This window comes from Eubalaena glacialis, chromosome 6 (assembly GCF_028564815.1).
Source record: "Eubalaena glacialis isolate mEubGla1 chromosome 6, mEubGla1.1.hap2.+ XY, whole genome shotgun sequence".
Classification (NCBI taxonomy): Eukaryota; Metazoa; Chordata; class Mammalia; order Artiodactyla; family Balaenidae; genus Eubalaena; species Eubalaena glacialis.
This window is the reverse complement of record NC_083721.1, coordinates 23,489,876-23,514,813: the sequence shown is the minus strand read 5'-3', so window position 1 is coordinate 23,514,813 and position 24,938 is coordinate 23,489,876. Positions and strand designations below refer to the sequence as shown.

General features: G+C 32.1%; 1 protein-coding gene across 1 annotated transcript in view; it reads left to right on the top strand.

Annotated features, from left to right (window-relative positions):
- Positions 1-24,938, top strand: part of NCAM2 (neural cell adhesion molecule 2) — a 200,320-nt gene that overhangs the window by 76,166 nt on the left and 99,216 nt on the right. The window contains exons 8-9 of the mRNA XM_061192956.1: positions 19,325-19,512; positions 23,897-23,993. Coding sequence (XP_061048939.1) covers positions 19,325-19,512; positions 23,897-23,993 — 285 coding nt within the window. The remainder of the gene's footprint in view (positions 1-19,324; positions 19,513-23,896; positions 23,994-24,938) is intronic.

Here is a 24,938-nt window from a genome sequence, read left to right as displayed (position 1 = left end):
TACTCAAGATGCTCTATTTTTCACAATCAAATTTACTGATGAATTCCAGAGCGCTGGGAGCCCAGCTCACTTTTCAAACTTTATGCTACATTTAGCAAGATACAAATTTGCCCATATATGTGCCCAACCTCTACTCTATTGTAGGTAATGAGATTATTACCTTCTAGGTACTTACTATAATTTATTAAAACTGAATCATGTAAAAAATGCTTAAAGTGGATGAATATTATGATGAAAATTTATTTATGTTATGTAAATATTTTAGTAAAAGATAAATTTATACTTAAGTAGAAAATAAAATAATTTTTCATCTTAATATCATTAATAGCTAAAATTCAGATTTTATTCATGCATTAGGAACAGAGTAAATGCCATTATGTTATCATTTGTCTATAGTTATTATTATTTTTGAGTATGGAGTTAAATAATCATTTGGAACATGTGGCCATGGTTGTAATGTAAAATTTAGCCTGTTCTTCTCTTTCACTTGTAAGTAACTTCCTTGTTAGTGTCATTGTATTATGAAGGTTGGAACACTTTTTTATGCCTGAAATACTACTATTTGTACAATATCTTATTATCTTCTCATATGAAGATTAGTAGAAATTTTGGTTGGATAAGGCAGCATAACAACCATGATAAATACTTAGCTTATCAAATAAGCTTATTTCTTGATAATTAAAGCCTGTGTTGTTATAAAATAGGATATTTTATTTAGTGACAAAGTTATAGTAGTAATAACAATTTAATGCAATGGCATGAAATACCATGAAAAGTTATTGGTGTAAATAAATATTTGCATGTTAGAAATGGTAAGAATGTTTTTATTCTCCATCTTTGATTCAAAACAGTACAGAAATTATGAGCATTACAAAGAAATTATACAATGTCACAAAACATTTACCATTCTTTACTATGTGATTCAAGAAACTACAGTGTAATATTGTTAAGAATGAGTGGCAAAGAACTGAGCCATTTATAATTTGATACCAACCACATTTATTATAGTACCACTAACCTTAAGGTGCTTAGGAGATTATCCCTTTTTTTTTTTGTTCAAAACCTCTTTTGTGTTTCAGTTTAAGCGGACTCCTTGGCATCCTGCCAGTTCATTTTCAACATTCCAAAGGCATCACCCTTTCTGAGAAGCATGAGTTGAACTAAAGTTCCAATTTATAAAACAAAGGAGATAACAAGCATGTGATATGTAGTTTAATGCAATAAGCACCGATTACATAGTACGTTTGCTTGCAATTAGAATCAAGTTTTGTGAGTAGGTACTCATTACTTATTACCTATTAATTAGACTTAATTATTTTATGTGATTAATTTAACAGTTACATGGTAAAAATGCCTGTTGAGAAATATTGGATTTTTCATTTACATTTTTTTCTCATTGAGCTCTCTGCACCTGCTTTTATTTCTTGTTAGAGATAATAGCAATATTCAAATGAATTTTCTCCTGTATAAAAGTTGTTAGCAATATCAGAAACCTCTTAAGGATATAGAGATACTAATTAACCTTATAGCACATATGCATGTTACTTCTATACTTAACATGTATTCCATATAATTAATAAAACTTTGTTTTATTGCACAATTATTTCCTCAAGTTTTGCAGTCTTTCAAAGTAACTAATTCCAGTAGCATGCTCTGCTACATGTACAGGATGAGGTAGGTAAGATGTGACCATGATTTTAACATTTAAAGAGAGTATCTCAATAACACTTAGGAAAACTCCTTGTTCATAGCAGACAAACATTTTATATCTGTTATTAAAATCTTGTCTTATGAACCTACCCTATACACTCACCATAATACATTTAAATTGTTCAGACTTTAAAGAAGATGGCTTATTTGCAGAAGTAAATTGGTTCTAATGTCAGCAATTATTTAGATTTTATACCCTTCATGATAATTTCAAGGAACATCTGAAAGAAATATAAAGTCTATGTCTACATCCAGAAGATAAGAAGAATAGATCATTAAAAGAGAAAGGTGAAAAAATCTTTTACTGCTCACCTGTATTTTTTTAACCCAGACTTTACATGGACCTCCTGGGAAAATTTGAAATATCACATTCTTCATGCATACAGAGACTATAACTTACTCTAGTTTTATCACATTTTTGTCTGTCTCTGACAGATATAATTTGATTCAGATTAAATTTTGTGAAAATGTGCATCAGAGATTATGATGATGAAAAGTTGTTAAGGAATTTTAGGAAATATCTAACCCTTGAGAGGATAAATCTTAGAAATGAACCAATATCAAACAAACAAATGAAATAGTCATTGTGTGTAACTACTGGATTTATCACTACCTCTTGGCACCAGCTTAACCTAATTTTCCAGAAATATCAATCTCTACATCCAATTTGCCACAGCTTTCTGCCCTTCCTCTGGAATGAAGACCTTTCACAGTGATCCCAGTTGTCACTAGTACAGTGAATATCCTAGCTTGGGCAGCTGTAACTAAATATCTTAGACTGGGAGGCTTTCACAGGACCATTTATTTCTCATGGTTCTGGAGGCTGGAAGGCCAAGATCAGGATGCCAGAATTGTCAGGTCCCTGACGAGCGCTCTTTCGCTGGTATGTCTTCACATGGCCTTTCCTTGGTGCATGCTCGCAGGAGATACACCTCCTCTCTCTTCCTCTTTCATTAAGGGCATTAATCCCATGATGGGGGTTCTACTCTCATGACTTCATCTAAAATTAATTACTTCCAAAGGCCCCACCTCCAAATACCATCACATTGAGAATTAGGGATCAACATATCAATTTGGAGGAGATACAAAAATTCATTCATAGGAATGAGCTTTCTGTATTGGACAGAGAAGACCACCTCACAGATGGAACTCATGCAGAACTTCACAGGGTGAGTCTGCACATTGCGATCACATCATATCAAGCCTTTACTGACATCACTGAGTTGTGCCTTCTTGAAGATCCTGAAAACTGTGCTAAGACCTTGTGACAGACTGCTTACAGCCTGTCTTAGTCTGCTTGGGCTGCTATAATAAAATACCATAGACTGGGTGACTTATAAAAAAACAAATTAATTTCTCACATTTCTGGAGACTGGAAGTCTGAGATCAGGGAACCAGCATGTTTGGGTTCTGGTGAGGACCTTTCCCAGTTACAGACTGCTGTCTTCTACTTCTATCCTCATATGATGGAGAGTAGAGCAGAGGAAAAAGCTCTCTCCTGAGTCCTAAGGGCACTGATCCCATTCATGGTAGCTCCTCCCTATGACCTCATCTAATCCTAATCACCTCTCCAAAGCCACACCTCCTAATACCATCACATTGCAACATACGAATTTTGTGGAGGCACAAACATTCAGTCCATAACAGGGCTCTCCCACCTTCCTCCCCCTCCTTAGGATGTGGTGCCAGTAGGTTTACCTTGCTGGATTTATTACCTGACACCATAGTCCAGAATAGCATGACCATTCAAAGTTAAGGTACTTAATTCTTGAAAAAGACCAGTCCAACAACTTGAATCCAATCAGCCAGAACTCTGTGGCCATAAATCCTTAAATCCTCTAAATTTCATTATCTAATTTCAGTGGAGCAAAGCAGCTTTTCTTCATACTGTCCATGGATTGTTGATACCTATCCATGGACTTAAGCCAGCTCACAGTTTGCGATGATGTAAACTAGTTTTTCATATATTGGGCTTTACTAAAATAATGTTTAAATGTCATAGTATTACGAGCTATTCTTAGATTTTAATGAATCTGCTGGGTCTAATCCTAGGACATTGGTCAACTCATTTAAATTACCCAAGCTTTAGTGTCCTGATGTGTAAAGAGGAAAAGATGGATCTAAACTTATTATTTTATGAATTTAAGCGTACTAAAGTTAGGATCTTAATTATATTTTTTTCATTCAACAATATTCATCAGGTATGTACTACACACCAAGCACTTTTTCAGGTGTTGAGTATGTAGAATTATAATAAAGCAAACAAAAACACTTGACTTTATGAACCTTACATTCTAGCAAGGAAAATCAATGATAAAAAAGACAAAATAGGGACTTACCTGGTGGCGCAGTGGTTAAGAATCCACCTACCAATGCAGGGGACACGGGTTCGAGCCCTGGTCCGGGAAGATCCCACATGCCGTGGAGCAACTAAGCCTGTGCGCCACAACTACTGAAGCCCACGTGCCTACAGCCCGTGCTCTGCAACAAGAGAAGCCACTGCAATGAGAAGCACGGGCACCATAACGAAGAGTAGCCCCTGCTCTCTGCAACTAGAAAAAGCCCGCATGCAGCAACAAAGACCCAATGAAGCCAAAAATAAATAAAATAAATAAATTTATATTAAAAAAACAGACAAAATAGCAACATATATAAGAATCACTGAAAATGGCTAAGGAGAAAAAAAATAAAGCAGTGCAGTGAGATACATTATCAGCTAATGTCACAATAAATATACATAATAAACATTCCAAAACTCAGTGACATACAGTAGTAATCTCATACTCAACTGGAACTGGCTGACCCAGGCGGCCCTTGAATAGGGAGCTCTGCTTCAAGCAGCAATGCTTAACTCCATGGTATGGGTCCAGTAACACTTGAAACCAGACTAAAGAGGCAACTATATGGAAGAAGCTACACCATGGTGATGGCAGAAGCACAAGAGGACAACTCAATAATGAAAGAAAATTTTAAGCGTTTGCTCGTGTCACATTCAAAAAGTCTCATGGTTAAGCCTAACATCAATCCAGCAGGGAAATGCACTCCTGTTCTACTGGGAGGGCTTTTGGAGAGAATATTCACTAAATAAAATAAGCCATATCTGAAGTTCATGCCTATGAGTGAAATTTCAGATAGTTAATTTTAAAATAATATTTTGGTTGTAAAAATAGGTATATTTACACATTTCTCTAAATTGCTTTAGACTTGCTTGTATAGTCATCACATATGGAATAAGAAAAACCAACATACTTTTCAAGAAGTTGTTTTAAAGACATTAAAGATGTAAATGACACTTTTGTATCTTCATTTAAGAAGCTTCATAATAATTACTTGATTTCATAATATTTATTGTATAACACTAGAAATAGCGTATTAATAGTGATTTTCAAAGATTCAAAATATTTGAAAGATATAAAATATTGCAATATATCTAGGAAGCTGGAATCTACTTATATGGAACAGCTTAGAAAGTATAACATATAATTTAATGCACATATAATTAAATATGTGTCATAGATATTATACAACTGAGCAGTAATAAAGAAAAAAAATCCTCTTAGAAATGTAAAATTTTCCACAGTATCTTAAAGAAGTGGAACCTGAGAATCAGATAATATTGATTCAGTATCTATGCAATTTTAAAACCTATATGGCTCATTTGACTTACTCTGTTTTTTCAGATATATCCCTTTATTTCATATTTATATGGTCATCTGGAGTAAAATGTCCTCTCTCCTTTAGTATTGGTGACAAGATAAACTGTTTCTGTCCCGGTGATGAAGATGAAGCCTTGATAAGAGCAATTAACCTCTTTAAACAATTATTTTTATCACTATTAGTATCTCAAAATGCTTCATAAGCAGTAGAATTTCAAATAGTTCTTGTTAGATACAAATAATTCAATGACAATCCTGTTTGTTTAGGAAATTTTGATTTTTCTTGGGCCTCCTAAAAAAGTCTTTTAAGGTAATAAGAGCAATTACCAATGCAGTCAGTTCAATACCATAAAAGATAGCCTATTTTTGATACTTTTATATTTTTCTGTGATTTTCTCAGACTTCATAATATGACTAATTTTTGTTTCCAGTACTCTTGAGTCATCAGTGCTAAAACAATTGATTTAAACATTTTTCTTGCCCTGAGCAATATTCCTCAATATGATTGCTTATTTTATTCATTTAAAAAAGATCTTTATATTAGATCTTTACTCAAAAATAAGAATTAGATGTGTAAAAATTCCAGCTCATATCCTAATAAACCAAGATAAAAATTTCATTTGAATATATGCATATTTATTTAGAAATTTTATTTAAAATGTTTTGATTTCACACAACTAGATGTTCTTTCCCAGAACGAGTAAAAACTTTTCCACTATAATGTAATGTCCACAGAGACAAACCTAATTATTTCTAACATCTCTCTTTTTTCTGAAGAAAAAAGAAACACATATTTGTGATTTTTCGGAAGCTCTTGGGGAAATCCCAAAGATGTTTTTGCATGTAATAGACATTCTAAAATGTTTACTTTGGTTTTTTTCTAAATTTAGAGTTCTACTTTGGGAAAGCAAAATCAAAATCACTTTCACAGATTTGTTTACTTGGTGAATTAAAATTGTAGTTGACTGAGAGACTATGCAGTTACCTATTTAATTAAACTGACAATAAATTTTTTAAATAAACATAAAAGGTTAAGAAAATGCTTCCTTGATTAATTTTTGTTATCTATGGTGTTTTTCATTCAGACTATGGTTTACAATGGGTTCTTGCTTCTATATACTTTTAATTTAATTTAACTGACTTCTAAATCTAATTTAATTTAACTGATTTTTAAAACTGTCAGTTATTTGTAATATAAATGTTGTACATAATAGTATAGTACCAGCTGCTTTATATTTATTGGCAGTATATTCATCGTGGGGAAACCAAAAAAAAAAGAAAAGAGTACACATTTTTTAGCTCAAAAAAAAAATACTGTTAAAAGGAGAAACTCATATCAATAAACTGCTATTTTAGGAGAGGCTGTACATTTTTTGGTTTTATTTACTATGATTCAGTGCTCTGAAAATGTATCACATATGATTCATTTCTAATCATAACTTGAATTGTTTTATTTATTCCATCTGGCTCAAATTATTTTGCTCGATTATGTAAAAAATTAAATTTTGATGATAGTTTATCACCTCTTTAAGTAAAATAGTGTTCTAATTAAGTATGCATTAAAGATATAAAATGTTTGTCAACATAAACAATAGTTAAGCAGAAAGAAGTTGTGATCTAAGTCCTATTAAATAATACTGTGGTTGTTTGAAAGTTAAAAATATGTGCCAGTTTGTTACCAATTTTCAATTAAGAGACTTAAAGGAATGTAGAAAAGGTTTATATAATTCCTTACTTTTCAGTCTTTCAGTTAAAAGGCGATACATTTAAAGGTTAAATGGTGATAATAATAATAATGGGATCTCATTGCGATTAAATTTGCTAATTATATAACATGCTTAAAATAATAACTAAGTCATAAGCGCCATGTTAGCTATTATCATCATCATTATTTCCAGTCTTGTTTTTATTAGGATGATGATGATGATGTTGATGATGATGATGATGAAGACAATAATACTGAGTTTTTCTTGCTTGTTTTCTATTGTTGTGGCCTAGTCATTCCATTATGCATAAAATAAGCAACATTCTAGAATGCACAACCAAGGACTTTAAGATACAATAGTGGAAGTGTTTTTGTTTGCTTTTGATTTTTTTTAAGTCATCAGGGTTTGATAGACTTGGGGAGTTTAAGAAATGAATTAAATTTGTGGAGCTATTTTTACCTCATATAAAATTAACAACCTAGACATCAAATTAAATCACCAGATAAACAATTTACATTTTACTTGATAGTTTTCTTTTCAATTTTAACGATAGTGACCAACTTTAAATTTGTTTGACATTAATAAGCACAAATTACATAAGTTACAGAATGTGCTACTGCTAAATCAGATTCTGAAGAAACTAATATTATTGCTATTTGTAAAATGACTTTAACACTGTATATCTGTATGACCAATCATCCTTCTTTTGATAATTCAGAAATTTTTATGAAAGAGATTCACTTAAGCTTTGTATCCTAAATTTACACATGAAATTTTGCATAATAATAATAACAATATAATCTTTAAAATACTGTAGCCTTTTCTGGAGATTTCAATTATATAAAGCAACAATAGGGAACAAAATAGCCATAAATAGTACAATACTTTTATTAGTATTTGTATGTATGTTTTAAGGAGGAAAGAGATTAGGACAAGAGAAAGAACAGTAATAGTAGAAAGAGGAATAATTCACCTTACTTATCATCAAACCTTTCTTATGATCATTAAGAAAAGTTAAACAGTGATTTAATACTTAAATCACTAACAACAAATTAAAGAGAAACCCAGCATATGCTAAGAAGTCACATATAGGTATATCTTAATATAAACGACACTTATGACTCCAGAGTTATAAAATATGCTGAGATTTATGCATAACTTGGCTATTCAAATTTAGTACAGAAAATGCACACCCAGTGCTATGGTTAGTTGGCAGTAAGCACACATCTAATTTAGTATTCCGTGTAGCCATTAGAATTCCCATGACAGATGGACTGAACCCAATTAATTGCCATAGCTGATTCTGCATATGAGTGAACATACAGTAGAACTGAATCTATGAAATTATTAATTGAATTATCCTCTAAATGTGCCAAAGGATATATTAGTTTTTATTCCCTTGGTAGTTTCCTTCAGCATAAATCAAATGAGAAAATTCAATGACTGAAAAAAGTGTCAAGGTATTTTAGATATTTAAAAGAAAAAAAACATGTGCAGTTAATTCTTAGCTAATTTAAAGGGCTGGCTTCTTCACAAAATAGGCAATAAGAATCTGTGAAAAACAAGGTATTACTATAGATTAACACAGGATTGAAGTACTAAGTTCTGTGATGTTAGGAGAGTCAAGCAAACATTGGCACACTTTTCTTCCTCTGTTAAATGGAGTGATAGTATCTAGAATACATACTTGTCCTGGGTTTTCATTCATTGAGTTAACTATAATTTACTGAGTATCTACTGAGTGTCAAATATAAATTCAGGTGCTGTACAGACTGTGAGAAAAGCAACATCATCCTTACTCTCGTGGAACTTATGTTTTAATTAAGGGGATGGAACACACACAACCACATTAAGGTGAAATATACAAAAAAGCGATTAGACGGGGTCACAGCTAGTACAACGGGCTGAAAGCAGGAAAAAGTCAGGGATGGTTAGGGTTTAAGGAACAAAGTTAATCTGGATCTGGATGGAGACAAGGTCACAGGAGTAGGCATAGGCCAGCTAGTGTCGAACTTTATAAACCATCATAAATGCTTTTGATTTAAGAGGTGTGAAAAGAATCTTTTGGAAAGGTTTAGGCATTATCTTAAAATAGAAACTAGTAGGTCAGTAAGCCAGTAAGGATGGGGTTTCTAAAATTGACCAGGTAATGAATATGGCTTTGACCAGATATATAATAGCATGGAGAGAAGCAAATGGTATCTTTATGTACTGTGATTTATGGTGAGGAATGAATGTCAAAGCTTTTAAAATAGAATATTCTATTACAAAATAAAATTATTGTTGCTAGTATTTGTAGTTCTTGAACTTTAATATTAAAGAAAAATTCGAAAATTTTACACCATGAAGTATGATGACTACAAGAGAGGGCAGTGTTTTCACTGAAGTCTGTGCATTTTCTGGAGAGCATGCAAGACAGATTTGCTGTAATCCCAATACTGTTTTACAAGGGCCATACATATTTATGTTAACAATATGATTTTAAAAGACTTAAATTTATTTTTCATTGATTGTAAAGCTTACCCTAATAATGCTTTTCAATTTTATTCACAAAATGGATAGTACTGTGGATAGTGAGGTTGTAAAGTGAGCTGCCTGATTTAATTAATCATGAACCTGTAAAAATTCAAGTAAAAGGTTTTTATATTTTAGTTCCCACAGCTTGTGTTGTGTTTTGTGATCGGCTCCAGCCTTCTCACGCGCCGGCAGAATTCAGGAATCCAGCTAGCGCTCAGCAAGAGCTAAGACAGGTCACAGGTACCAACCACACTGTGTTTTCAGGAAAAGAAAAAAGAAAAAAAGACTTCAGAGTCTCAGAGGAAATGCCAAGAGAAAGTGAAAAGCTTGTATTAAGCAAGTAATCAAGTCAGCAAATCCTGTACAGTGACAGGAATGCAGTGATGACTGCTGTCAGCTCTAAGTCTCAGTAATAAGGAGAGAAAGAGAAACAGAGAGAGAGAGAGAGAGAGAGAGAAAGGAAAGGAAAGGAAAGGAAAGGAAAGGAAAGGAAAGGAATAAAATAAGACAGAGCATTTATCAAAACAGGAGTAGCTCGGCGTCAAGTCTGAAGGCAGTCTTAAAAGTTTCTTTAATGTCTCCTGATATTCCTGGAATATGAGTTTCCTGGTTCCGACTTCGAGGAATTGACAAATTCAGATCCTGGCAAGCTTTGCTGTTTCTTCTTAGGCTGGCAACTTTAAATCAGAGATTTAGTCAAGGTCACGGATAGAAGTATGTTGAAATGCTCTAGTCTATACAGCTACCATTTAATTAAATCTAAATAATGTCTCCTTAGATCTTTCCATTGTGATAATAGTTAAGAGAACACAGTTCCTTGATTTTTAAAGTCTATTCACTTTACATCCAATTTTACAAAATCTCCTTCTTACAATCAATGCAGCAATATGTACATTTTTATAATCATATAACCATTAAGTAGAAGATATGGAAGCCTAAAAATAATCTACTTTCCAATATTTTCACCACCTAGGACCTCTTGTATTATTTTCTCTTGTGAATTCTCTGGTTTTAAAGATATTAACTTATTAAAATGATATTTAGTAAAGTGGGATTATTCTTCATTTTCATTATATATTCATGAATACATATATATATTCAATATATTCAATACCTATATATCTATTCATATGAGTACATGTACCAGAGACTAAAAAAATGAAACAATTAACATTACCCAAGAGATTTATATAATTCTAGCCAAAAGCAAATGTCACCTTTTATACGGTTCACTGCCAAAGATAATATTTACCAATATGTTGTAAATATAATATTGGTAAATATTATAACTCTCTCTACATTTTTAAAATTTGTGCCAGACTCATGTTCTCTATGTTAGTGGATTCTTAGAGATTAAGCAAACCAGTTCAACTCAATAATTCTATAATAAAAAAAAAAAAGAAAGAAAAGAAAACCTAAAGTCCAAATTAATAAACAGAAAGCAAAGGTAGCTTCATTGCTATCTGGCAGAGGTGGAACTTAAATTCAATGGCAGACCTGAAGCTATTTCTAATACAGTATTTTACATATAAACAGCAACTGCAAAATTCCCTTTTCCAGTGTAGTTCATCCACTATTGTGTATGTGTGTGTCCAGATTCTGATTGTAAGACTTGTGACAATCCATGGGAAGCACTTAGCACTGTGTTGAACACATTTCATGTGCTCACAAATGTTAGAGGTTAAAGTTCATCCTCTTTTGGGAAGATTTCCCTGTGCCTCCTCTGCACATCCTAATTAGGGCCAATGCTAATGCCTTTTGAGACAGGAACCTTATGCATTCCACTTCAATTGTGCTATGCATTGCCTTGCAGTATAGTTATTTATTTTTGCATCTGCCTGATCCACTAGAAGGGATTCCCTGTTGGCCTGAATTCCCCACATTTAAACAGTGCTTAGTATAAAATAGACACACAATAATAATTTCGGATAATTAGTGCAGCGGCTGCCCTTCCCAGAGGTGCACATTCAGAATCTTTAAGAGGAAGCCTTAGGCATCTGATTCTTTTCCCCTATAAACTCAAAATACGATGTTGAGGAAAAGCCAGGGTGACAAAACCTTTATAGCTAAACAATTATATCCAGCATTTGCTAAGGGCTTAGTGTCAGTAGACACAAACTTTGATATTATTTTGACTAGAAATGTGTAATCAGTTCAATCATTAATATTTAGAAAATTTTTAATATTTTGTTTTACAAGTCACCTTACAATAGCTGTGTTTGAAATGGATGATGGAATAAGTGGAAAAATAAACAGTTAAAATATCAAACCAAATACAACCAAAACATAAACAAAATGTAAATTACTCTCAATATTCTATAGAGTATACTTAAATTTTAAACCAGTTATTGTAGGAGTAAGGTATGTAGAAAAAACAGAATTGCATCACCCTTTTCATGGTAACATGGATCTAATTTAGAAATTCAAATAAAAATAAGGCCATTGTTTAAGGGATCGAATACAATATATGATACCACTATACTGTCAGAATTAAAGATGAGTTTTGCTTTCTTGAAAACATAAGAAAAAGTATAATACTGTTTTTTTTAACTCTCAAGAATATTACTTCATGTGCAGTGACTTAAATTTTTAAAACATGAAAATTAAGGCATTTACAATTTAATTCTGAATAATTAATGTCTCCCAAAAAATAAAACAGGTAACTCAAACTTCCCCTGAAATAATGCATATTTGTGTTCACTGTAGAATGAATTCATATATATATATGAATATACGAATATTCATATATATTCATTTACATATGAAAGAATCAGAATTTCACTGCTGAGAAAGGTGCAGAGTGAGAAACATGCTAGTATTTATGTTTGACATTTTTAGAATATGGAAGATATTTTTGCAGTTATGTCTAGCATTTTTTGCTATATCCTATGTATGGTATTTTTATTAACAAAATCCCCTTAGTCTTCATTATAGTCCAGAGCATTCTTTTAATAGGGGCAGTATATACTCAAGTAAAATATATGTGAAATATAATTTAACAAAATATCTATAAACTGTAACTATCAGGTTCAGATATGAAGACACCATACTCAAATTGGCGATTGCCCAGCGCATGTTGGAATTAACAATGATGGAAGCAATGTAATATATTTTCACATCTTAATGTTTCAACAGTGATTTGGAAACAGATAATAACCTAATTTATTAATCAATATCCTAATAAGTTGAATATTGAGCTCTACTTGGGAAATTCCTGTGAATTTTCTTGATGTAAAAAGTATAAATTCATTTTTAAATAAAAAATATAATTAAGAAGTGTTTTAAAAGGCAATTATATTTTAAGATATTAGTAAATACACCCACTTGGGGATGAAATTTATTCTTTATTGAGATGTCAGATGATAGCTTCCATTTACTTTAGGCAATTTTTTTTTTTTTTTTTTTTTAGTGCAAGAATTTACTTGTCATGATCAAGAGCAAAAGTACTATGAGTTAGCATATTCATAATTTCTTAATCACAAGAAAGCTAGACAGCACTGCTTTAAAATTACCTTTGAAATACAAATCTTGTATATAAGCAGTAACCAAATTAACTTCATACACTACATTATATTTCTTATTAATTCAAAATGATGGTATATTAAAGTTACCAAACTGGAATGTAGGGGATTGACTTTCTGATATGGAAACAATGTGTTATCTCTCTGTTCACAGTCTTAAACTTATAGTTTATTATTTCAGTTTTTTGTGTCTTGTTGCTGAAATTGATGTAAACATACCTGTGAATTATCTCAAGTTACCTTCAGTTATAAAATAAATAATCTTGAGAGAACATATATAATAGAGTAAAACTCCAAGATGGCGAGGGAAGCTTCTCTTTCATGTTCAATGTTTGATTCCCAATACCCAGAAGAGAACATAGGATGCAATCAGGAAATATTTGTAAAATGTAAATTATACAACTAGGGGAAATATATTTTATTGTCTTCTTGTCCTGGTTCTTCTTTTCCTCCTCCTTTCTTCCCATCCTCCCTCCCTCTCCCTCTCCCTGTCTCTTTCTCCTACTCTAGTTTTAGATTTTATTTTTTCATATGTAAGATTAATTTTCCTGAGTTTTTTTATTTTTTTTAATTTTTATTTATTTATTTATTTATGGCTGTGTTGGGTCTTCGTTTCTGTGCGAGGGCTTTCTCTAGTTGCGGCAAGTGGGGGCCACTCCTCATCGCGGTGCGCGGGCCTCTCACTATCGCGGCCTCTCTTGTTGCAGAGCACAGGCTCCAGACGCGCAGGCTCAGTAGTTGTGGCTCACGGGCCTAGTTGCTCCGCGGCATGTGGGATCTTCCCAGACCAGGGCTCGAACCCGTGTGCCCTGCATTGGCAGGCAGATTCTCAACCACTGCGCCACCGGGGAAGCCCTTTTCCTGAGTTTTTATCTAAGCACTGTTTATTCAAGAATAGGTTGCCAAAACATGGTTCTAGCCATAAAATCCAGGGTGGGGAAAATGACTGGCATTCCCCAGAATATATTTCTTTTTACATCTTAGCTTCTTGTACATCAGCATGGAAATTGGAAAACTGATGATTTTAATTATCTCACATTCTTGGCATCACCTGGACATAAGTGGGTGTACTAATGTGCAGTGTTTTCACTAAAATCATTCTAATCTGCATTACATTTTTACTTTATTGCTTAAATATAGTATACAGGACATAATAAAATGCTTCCTTGGTTACTTGCTATAATCACTTCAAACGATAACTCCAATGTTGAGTAACATTGTTAATCATCTATAGAAACTAGTCCCTGAGAATATATTTATACTTAGTAGTATAATAACTGGCATAGCAGTGTGATTTCATGAAATGAATATAAAGAGCCAAAGATTGTGATCTTGGCTCTGCCACAGCCTTCCCAAGTATCCCAGCACAAAGTTTCTCGTATGTAAAATAAAGATTCCCATGTTCCTTTCCAGATATTAGATCTTATGAGGTCTGTCCAGTTCTGCAGAACTTATAATGACCGCGTGCACAAGTGTTGCAAGTTTAGCTGGGTTCACATTTAGATACTATAAATACAAAGATCTCTTCTTCTTGCAATGAGAACTTGGTGAATTCACTCAGTTGGGTATAAATCTCCCATCTTTCCTGTCTGAAAGTCTGGTTGGGGTATACTTTTTATTGTGTGTGTGATACATTTAAAAAATAATTCTAACTCTAACACTTCACATGTACAAAAATACGGAAAACAACTCAATGGTTCTTATCACGGTCACATTTGCTTCAGATCTGTCTTTGTCATTTCCTTTTAAAGAGAGGGAAGCAAGTATTTTTGTTTGTTTTTAATTACCTTTCTTGGGAGTACCCTTTCTTTTGTCCAAGAGAAATTATTCTGACACTTGTTAAAAATAGTAAGGAAAACTTTATTCAAAACTGTTGCAGTAGGGGTCAAGACTGCTGCAATGGAGCAAAAAGTTTAAACACAACTCAGTACAAGGACAAGTAGGGATTTATAGCCAATGAGCAGAATGACAAGAGTCAATGGATGGAAAATTACTAACAGGAACTTGATTAAATTTCAAGGATAATGTTATTCTTACTAAACTGGCCTAATAGGATTCTTGCTAAAAGCAGGCCATGGACCTAGACATTAAGGAGCTTGAATGGCATATTTGGATTTTGTCACTTTTCAAGTTTCTCTTATTTTTTTTCTCAACTCTGCTCAGATAAAAAATTTGTTCTTCCAATAAAGTTATTTATATTCATTATAATTTGTAAAATATTTTAATTTGGAAGTTAATATGATTGAGGGGACATATAGTACCTTAAGAGATGTTTCCATAACTTTATAGTTCATGTAGTCAGGAATTAATTTTCCCGATGCATAGAATACAGGGCACAAAACCTAGACAAAGAATGCAAAGAATGCAACTTCAAGGTGAAACTTTGTCTATGCCTATCTTCCTATCTGCATATAGATATCTCGTCAATTTTGGTCTTTCCACAGTTCTACTCATGGCATATTCCTCTTCCTTCCTCTAGGCTTTTTGTTTTTCTTTTTAACTGCCAAAATGTATTTCCTCCGTACAACATTTCAAGTCTCTCATGATGCGAAAGCCTTACTCTTCTGAAAAGGCCTAATTTTCTGAAAATTACAATTTTGGGTTTACCAACACGAGATCCGGCTACATTTGTTTAGCCTGAAGTCTTCACGTGTTGCCTCTGCCAGAGGCACATCCTTTTCCAAAAAGTGGCCCAATATCAATTGTTCGATTTCATTAACATGCCAACCTTGTGCCAGTGACTATGACTACGGCTGCCTTGCTACTGGTTTGATATTTACAAAGCATACAATGTACAGGAATTTAGTTTCTGTTTTATTGTAGAGAGGAGTTATCAGTATTTTCCTGCCTCACACCTCAAATACATTTTTTAAATGTGGCTTTCAGTATAGCATGTTTTGCCTGTAGCACGTTTGTGTGCAGCATCATTAACTCCAAATTAAATCCCCACTGAGATCATCAGGCAAGCAATTAGTGGCAATTGCTTGCTTTTACAGAAAAGCCAAATTATGCCCTAAGTTTATGGTTAAATTATAATAATATAATACACATACACACAGATGCTATATTGAGGACAGAGTAGACTATGAGTCAGGTATTAATAGTTACATTAATGTGTGTGATTTTCATATTGAGCTATATATATTACATGCAAATACATTATTTATAAACCCCTCTCTAGAATATTATAATGCTAAAGAGGTTATAGTTCATATAGATTAAGCAGTAATAAAATATTTTATAGATAGAGCTAGAGCTAGAAATGGATATAGATATAGCTTAACTTTTGACTTTGAATATTGGGAAGTTTGGCTTCTCTTACGGTTGCACCCTAATTAATTATACATTCTTAGATTTTTCACTTAATCTTCCCAGGTCTTGAAAAAGATTTTTCTTTCCTTTTCTCCTTGAAAATACCTTCTGTTCAATTTAACTGAACCACTGAATTAAAAATTAACTGACAGTTTAATATCCAGTAAATTTGATGTACAGTTTTAGAGAACCAAGTAAGCATCTTACATTGTGTAAGCAATCAGGTATATAATTGTGACCAAGACAAATCTTATTTTATTAAAGTATAATTGACTTACAATATTTCATTAGTTTCAGCTGTACAACATGGTGATTTGATATTTTTATACATCAGGAGGTGATCACCAGGATGTCTAATTATCACCATAAAAATTACTACTAGATTATTACTACTGTCTATATTCCTCAGGCCATCCATACACACATTGCATTCTTGAGACTTATTCATTTTATAACTTGAAGTTTGTTCCTCTTAATCTCCTTCCCCATGGCAACTGAAAATTTGTTCTCTGTATCTATGAGTCTGTTTCTGTTTTGTTATGTTTGTTTGTTTTGTTTCTCAGATTTCACATGTAAGTGAAGTCATATGGTACTTGTCTTTTTCTGTCTGACTTATTTCACTTAGCATAATACCCTCTAGGTTCATACATGTTGTCACAAATGGCAAGATTTCATTTTTTTATGGCTGAGTTATATTTCATTTTATATATATATATCTCAATACCATATCTTCTTTTTTTTTTTTTTTAAATGTAGTCAATTTTATTCTCCTTAAAGCACAAAATAGAGTCTTTGGTTGTACAAACATCACTAGTTACAGTCTCACCAGGAGGTCCCGGCTGGGGACGGGCCGTTAGTCAGTGGCCAGAACTCCTGAGGGGACCTCTTTAAAATGCTAACAGCCGGGTTAAACGACTCGAGGCAAGGGTGGTGTTGGAGCTGGCAGGGTCCCCACCCCAATATACCATATCTTCTTTATCTTTTAAACCCATAATATTCAGATCATTTGATGGAGAAACAATCATATATCAATAGATCATTCCAATTTCTATGACCATGCTGAGGGAGAGCATAGGATCTGTGGGAACACAAAGTAAGGGAACTAACCCACAATTGAAGGTTGTGGAAAGGCTGTGTTAAGTTAGCCTGGAGCTTAGTTTTGAAGGCAGCCAGGTAAAGGGAAGGACAGACACATTGCAGCTTAGGGAAAACCATAAGCAGATACATCTGTGTAATATTAGCACACTTAAGTGCCAATACGTGTCACTATTTATCTGATCCTCTTTTGTGGGACATTAAGTTGTTTTGAGATTTTGTTATTAAAATAACAATGTGCTAAAAGTCCTTTATATTAACATTTGATAATATTTCTACTTATTTCTCTGGAGAGATATCTAAGACTAGTTTGCAGAATCAAGATTACAAAGTTTTTTTTAAGGCTTTTGTGTTCCAGAGGAATTGTCCCAAATATACTCTCCTCAATAATGTATGATAAAGTCCGCATCACCAACACATTGCTAGTAGTGAATATTATAATATTCCTGGGTTGAATAGAAATTCAACGGACCCTAGTTAAAATTGCCCCAGATTCACATACCACGCCTACAACTTTGTACTAGAATAAGCTTGATAGCTCTTACTCCGGATCCCTCATGCTTATGACAAAGTAACACCTTCTTCACAAAGTCATGAAAAAGATTAAATGAAATAAAATGTATAAGCTTACTGTCATATAGAAAGCATTCAATAAACATTTCATACTTCTATGTGAGATTGGCATTGAAAACATACAGTAAAACATGTATTGGACGAGAATATTTAAATAATTATTTGTGCGTTTGTACTGGAGATTATAATTCTTATATTACATATCTGATATATAATCTGTTGATATAACAAAATTGGGAGAAGATCATCTTTAAGTAATTTGGGTAGTAAAACAAAAGGTTTAATTTAGGCAGTTTGAAATTGATAACTTATGAGGGATATTTAGTTCTAAATAGTTAATATTAGTAGCAACAATAATCAGTATAAATACCAGCCACGTTTTAGCTACCACTTAATTTAAGAGTATGTTTTTATGTAGAAGTTTGTAAAATGAATCCTCTCAATTATACAGTCAAAATATTGAGACTCAAAGAAGTTATGGTTGCTTGGCATTTGGGCTATGTCATAGTTCTTGAATTGAACAAGACTGAAAACCGTGTCTGTGTCTTCAAAATTAGGTTTCTTCAATAAAATGATATAATGCATTTATAATGTATTTTCTATTTTCTCTTACCTATCATTACAGAGGTCTGGTGTAGGGGCCTGACAATTGACACAGCATTATAGAAACTGATTAATATTCAAATTAACTTTTGTTGATTAAATTAAACATACCTGGTTATTAAAAACTGGAAATGACATTTCAGGAAAATATTTGTTGTTTAGTTGTGATATTGCCATTTCAATTTAGATTTTATATCTACCTTAAAATATTTTATAGAAGAAATTATATGACTAGGACAAAGTTAAAAAAATGACACAAGACCACAGATTTTGTTTTATCCTAAACTCTCACTTTATGAGTTGTTTCAGAAATATATTTCACATATGTAGAGAGCCATTAATTTACTTCATGGAAATTTTTGTCAGATTATTAAAAGCAAACAACTCTGAGTGTTAATATTTCATATTTTAATAATCGGCTGACTTTGAATATTTTTATGTTAATATTAAAATGATTTGATGAAACAGTCAAATGATATATTTTCATTATTTCTGACATCACATATTAAATATATGAAATTAGAATTGCTGTGGCTTCTTTTTGTAGTCAGTAATGATTACTATTGTTTATACTAATTAAATGACTCTCTTAAATAAAAGGTCTGTAATGTTATATTATATTGCTTTACAGATGCTCCCAAGTTCATATCAAACCAAACAATTTATTACTCTTGGGAAGGAAATCCAATCAATATAAGCTGTGACGTTAAATCTAATCCACCAGCATCAGTCCATTGGAGAAGAGAGAAATTAGTCTTGCCAGCTAAAAACACCACTAATTTAAAGACATATAGTGCAGGGAGAAAAATAATATTAGAGGTAAGTCTTCATGTACATATCAACAAATTGTACTATTTTAGCAGTTATCTACTATTTTAGAACATGTTTAAATATCTTAGTATCTTAATATATTATATAAGATATATTTCTATCTTATAATATACATATACCCTATTGTATATATTTCATGTTTACTTACTTAAGGGAAATTTTATGCATTTGGATCATGGTTCGTTAATGGTTAATGTCTCACTACTTATATAGTAATATGGGTATATAGCAAAAGCCATTATTTTTCATGAATTTATTGTTGGAAAAAAACCACAATTATATCAGGAAAAAAAATAGGGAGAAAGAATGAGTAATTTGTCAGTTATTGAGGGCCAAATGTTTAATTTCAGTGTTGCTACTGGACATTGAGTCTGTGGTTACAACTTCCTGCTCCTTAGACTGGTATATATAAATGCTATCTACTGGCTACGTATTTACACGTTCCTAAATAAACCAGATTTACTTGTTCATTGCCTCATTTTATTTTAGTATTTTACATTAAGATTGTAGATAATTGTTTTTATACTGCCAAGTGCCTGGCCTTTAAATTCTGTTTGAATACAATACCTTTAATTTAATAATTGCAGATTATGTGTGTGTATATCAATTTCCAAAGTTTATATAAGTCTATGACAATGATCGTCAAGCCTCCCAATTTATGATGCTTTCATACACTTAGGAATCTTCTTCAAACAACCTTTTTAGCTAAAAAGATGCTACATTTTCTCTACTAATTCAATATACATAAATTTTAAAGGTGCATGTTTTAGAATAACATTTGAGATCCATACCACATTAACTTAAAGGCATTCGCATTGGTGCCATATTAACACTTCCATCCAATAAATGGACTTAGTGAAACATTTAGTTGATACAGTGATTTAGCTATCACTTCCCCCAAATGTTTGGATAGCTGACTGACTGTTTGGTAATTAAGCCACTTTGTCTAAATCTATTTCAATTTAAATTGGTTTTTTTTTTTTTTTGGTTTGTTTGTTTTTTGGCATCTATATTAGAAGAACTATTGGCAAATTGACAGGGAGCTCAATGTCACAAAGACTTTGGCCAGATTCAGTTGAAATTTTAGGTATTTAACCATAGCAGAAAACTGAGGTTAGGTTTAACTTCAGTTTGGGTCATTGTATTAGTGTACTAGGGCTGCCATAACAAAATACCACAGACTGGGTGGCTTAAAATACAGAAACAATTTTTCCACACATTTCTGGAAGCTAGAAGTCCAATATCAAGGTGCCAGAAGGGTTGGTTTCTGTTGAAACGTATCTCCTTGGTTTGCAGATGGTGCCCTCTCACTGTGTACTCACATGACCTTTCCTCTGGGGATGCAGAGAAAGAGAGAGCGAGCTCTGGTGACTTTTCTTCTTATAAGGACACCAGGCCCCACTCCTGTGATCTCGTTTAACCTTAATTACCTTCTTAAAGACCCTATCTCCAAATACAGTCACTTTAGAGATTAGGGTTTCAACATTTGAATTTTGTGGAGGGACATTGTTCAGTCCATAACAGGTAGATTTAAGTTCATGTTTAAATGACAGACTGATCTGTAATTTCAGCTTTACTTGATCTTGCCACTTTTCAGTTTCTGAAATAGCTCATAATTCTCTGTAATCAATGTCAGCAACATTTATAAATCGACATTTAAATATTTTACTCATATAAAGCTTTCATGTCATTTAATCTTCTGCCTAAATGGCATTTCTCCCCACCCCAAAGTAAAAACTAAGCAATTTTTGTTTATACATAGCCAAGTAATGTTTGTTAAAGCGTTGACCTTGAGCATAAACTTGTTATGTGTATACTATGTTCAAAAATTAAATTTAAATCCTGAATAAATAATACAGATGAGTAACTAACATAAAGACAAAATAAAGCAAAATAACAATAACAACAATAAAAAGCAATAATAATCATTACTAATTTTGAATTAGTACCATACATATTTCCTTAGGATAGTACATTATAATTTTTATTTAGTAATTATTATAGTAGTGACATAATTGCTAATTCTTAAGAACATATAAAAACTATAAAAAAATCAATTTTACAATTAATAACAAATTGGTCGATGATAGATTTCTTGAATTAATTTTTAAACTTCTTCCTTTTTCTTTGATTAAATACATATATTCATTTTTTAATTTATGATTTTTTGAAAGTAACAAAACATTCTATAAATCCTTTGGGTTATTGCCAATAAATGCATTTCTAAAGGACATCCAAATTTGTTCATTTGTTTTGCCTAGGCACTCCCCTGTGGTAAGAGGACAACTTTTCAATATATGAACAAAATTTGATGCAGGAGGTTTCTAATAGGTTGATTGGAATAATATTCTGCTCTGGGTCATCTGTATTGTTCCTTGCCCTGAGTAAAGATGCAAACTGTTAAATAAATGATTTTCTCACCATGGAATATACAGAAAGAGGAAATCAAGTTTTTGAAGGTTTAGGAAAAAGACTTGCAAACTCCTTTATTAACATTGTACTCTCAGTTTATATTTTGGTGTTCAAAACCACATTTGTTATTCTGTTACATTCTATCAAAGCCCAACGTCTGAAGTAAACTTGAATTATTTTGACTGCATATTAAAATATGAAGAAGTGGTATCATAAGTAGATGTTTCTAGCACTTATTAGATAAATATCAATAATAAATTGCATATTTTAAACATTTAAATATTTAAAATAAATATATATTATGTATCTTTGTTGTATATTATTTTGATAAAATTATCTATTATTTCACCGTGCTGGGATTGGGTGTACAACCCCTATTGGACTTTACTGGTTTCCTAGAATACACCAAATATACTGCAGGGCACATGATTTGGCCCAGTTGTCTAGATCTGTGTGCTTTTAATAGTCTGTGCTACTAGGGGTATTTTCTGTATTTTTTAATCATAAAACACGGTAAAGAAATTATTTCAGATAGAATTATAAAGCTTTTATATTTTGATAGGCAAACTCCCAGGAACAGAAAAACAACTGAATTGAGCTTTTTAAAGTTTTATTCCAGTTAAAATAGGTATCTTTAAGTTACTTCATTAATCTTGAGGAGCTGTGCAATAGTCAGGATTCTTTGTCACAGCCATCCTGTCTTTGCGTTGCATTGATTCAGTACACCTTCTTCCCTATGGGGTATACAAATGACTTTCTCATATGCCTGTAGAAGAAAGACATTTTTTTGGTCAAATTCCTTTCTCAGTAGTAAAATTATTTTAGAGTTAAATTAACCTAATTTATTAAAACCTGAATGTATGAAAAATGAATATTTTAGTCGCTTAGAAGTACTTATATAAGAGCTGTTAAAGCCTCTAGTCCTTAAACGGATGATCTATTCCTAGATGGACAGCTGGCTAGAAGATGAATGACACAGCTTTTTTGTACTCTTTCAGAATTATCATCTTCAATGGACCTCAAAATTGCACTTTTAGTTAATAGCCTCCCATTATCACAAAACCATTTCCCCCTTTGGGGACAGACTTGAAATTAGCAGCAACTCTTGTTGTAAGCATATTCTCTCTTAATAATAGTAACTGGGATTGAAAATTATATCTTTACTATCATCAAATCTCTTTTCTGAATTGATACTTCAGAATTTCGGTACATTATAATTACAGGGTTGGTCCCACCATTCAGCAATAGAATCCCAGAATGTTAACTTAATTATGGATTTCAAATGTGTAAGGACTGAGGTCGGCTATTTTCCACCTAAACTGAAAGAGAATTATAGGAATTGAACAGAAATGGAGGCAAGATACTGTTATTAGATATCAAGATAATGTGCCTATCTACAGGAATTGCTACACAAGGGCAATATTTCCTTGCAAAATGCCTTCCTGGAAAGAATTTCCTTTTAAATGGGTCCTCATCTTTTGTTAGTATTTTATGTTCAATAAAGTCATAAGAGGAAGAGAAAGCTGACATATTTCGAGCCTTTCTTAACTTTAAATCTGCCTGTTCTTAGGCTACAACCTAGAAAACAAAGAGTTAACAACGCTTTTGGTACAAGATTCCTATTTTCAAAGTCAGGTCTGCAGCAATTACAGAATACATATTTTTCAAACTGTGTACTACTTTCTGAACTTTCATTTGTAAATAATGATTTTTCTATTCAATATATGTAACAAAATAGTGGCATTTACTTAATAAATTTTAGACTAACTATAATTTACCTGGGCCTATGGGTAGTACAGATACATGGATTACATCTTAAAAGGACAGAAAAAAGAGTTACGGCAGGGAGTTGTGAGTAATTGAATATGTGTAAAGATGGTAAGGCATGCTAGAGGCTATTTTAAAATTTCTGTGATATTATTTTAAAATTGTGAAATTTTTATTATTATAATTATTTTAGATTGCACCTACATCTGACAATGACTTTGGACGATATAATTGCACAGCCACTAACCGTATAGGAACAAGATTTCAAGAATATATTCTTGCTTTGGCTGGTAAGTATAGCACAGTAATTTCTGAGAATTCATAAAATATTTCTGGAAGTAAATAGCATTTACATTTTGATAATCCTGATACAGGTTATTATTAGAAACAAAGAACTGGTGCTTAAAAATTTAAAACAGTTGTATCTGATATATAGTGAGGACTTCAAGATTAATTTTAACCCTGATTCTAATTCCCCCAACTTTATATATGACACATCTATGAAAGAAGTAGGAAACGTATGTTTTAAGACATCAAATTACATTTCATGTAAAGTAAGAATCTTGTCAAAAAATAAAAACAAAAGACATCTTTAGAGAAAATGAAATTAATCTATTTTAAAATTCTAAATTTGAAAGAACAAATAGTAACCTTATGTTTAAGCTAAATAGAAAATTTAGAGTTATGTAACTTGCTGAAATGTTTCATTTTGTATATATAAAGGCATTCCAGTTCTTCCCTTAAAGCTTAAAGATATAAAAATAATATCATGTAGATTAAATTTACTTTAACTAGAAACCCTGATATGTTTTTATTTATATTTATGTGAGTATATACAAGCACATATAGTTATAGAATTTGCCATTATGTTTTACAAGACTGATTAGGAATCTGGAAATATACATTTTTATGCTTTGCAAAGTTCAGATGATGCAAAAATGTGATCTATTGTCTTCTAAGTCCAGGTCAAGAAATATCAGAAAATTACTGTAATCTTATGTTTTGATAGAATAAATAACTTCCATGAAAATATTTTAAAACTTCTTCAGAGTTCAAATATGTAACTATTCTTTTATATTGTTACGAATGATATTTATTTCTTTTGATTTGTAAATATATCTCAAAATAAATCATTAGTTGTAAAGATCAAAAGGGACATTTAAAAGTTTACAAAGCTAATAATAATCAAATTATTGTGTAACTGTAAAACCTGCTATACTCCAATTCAAGTTTTA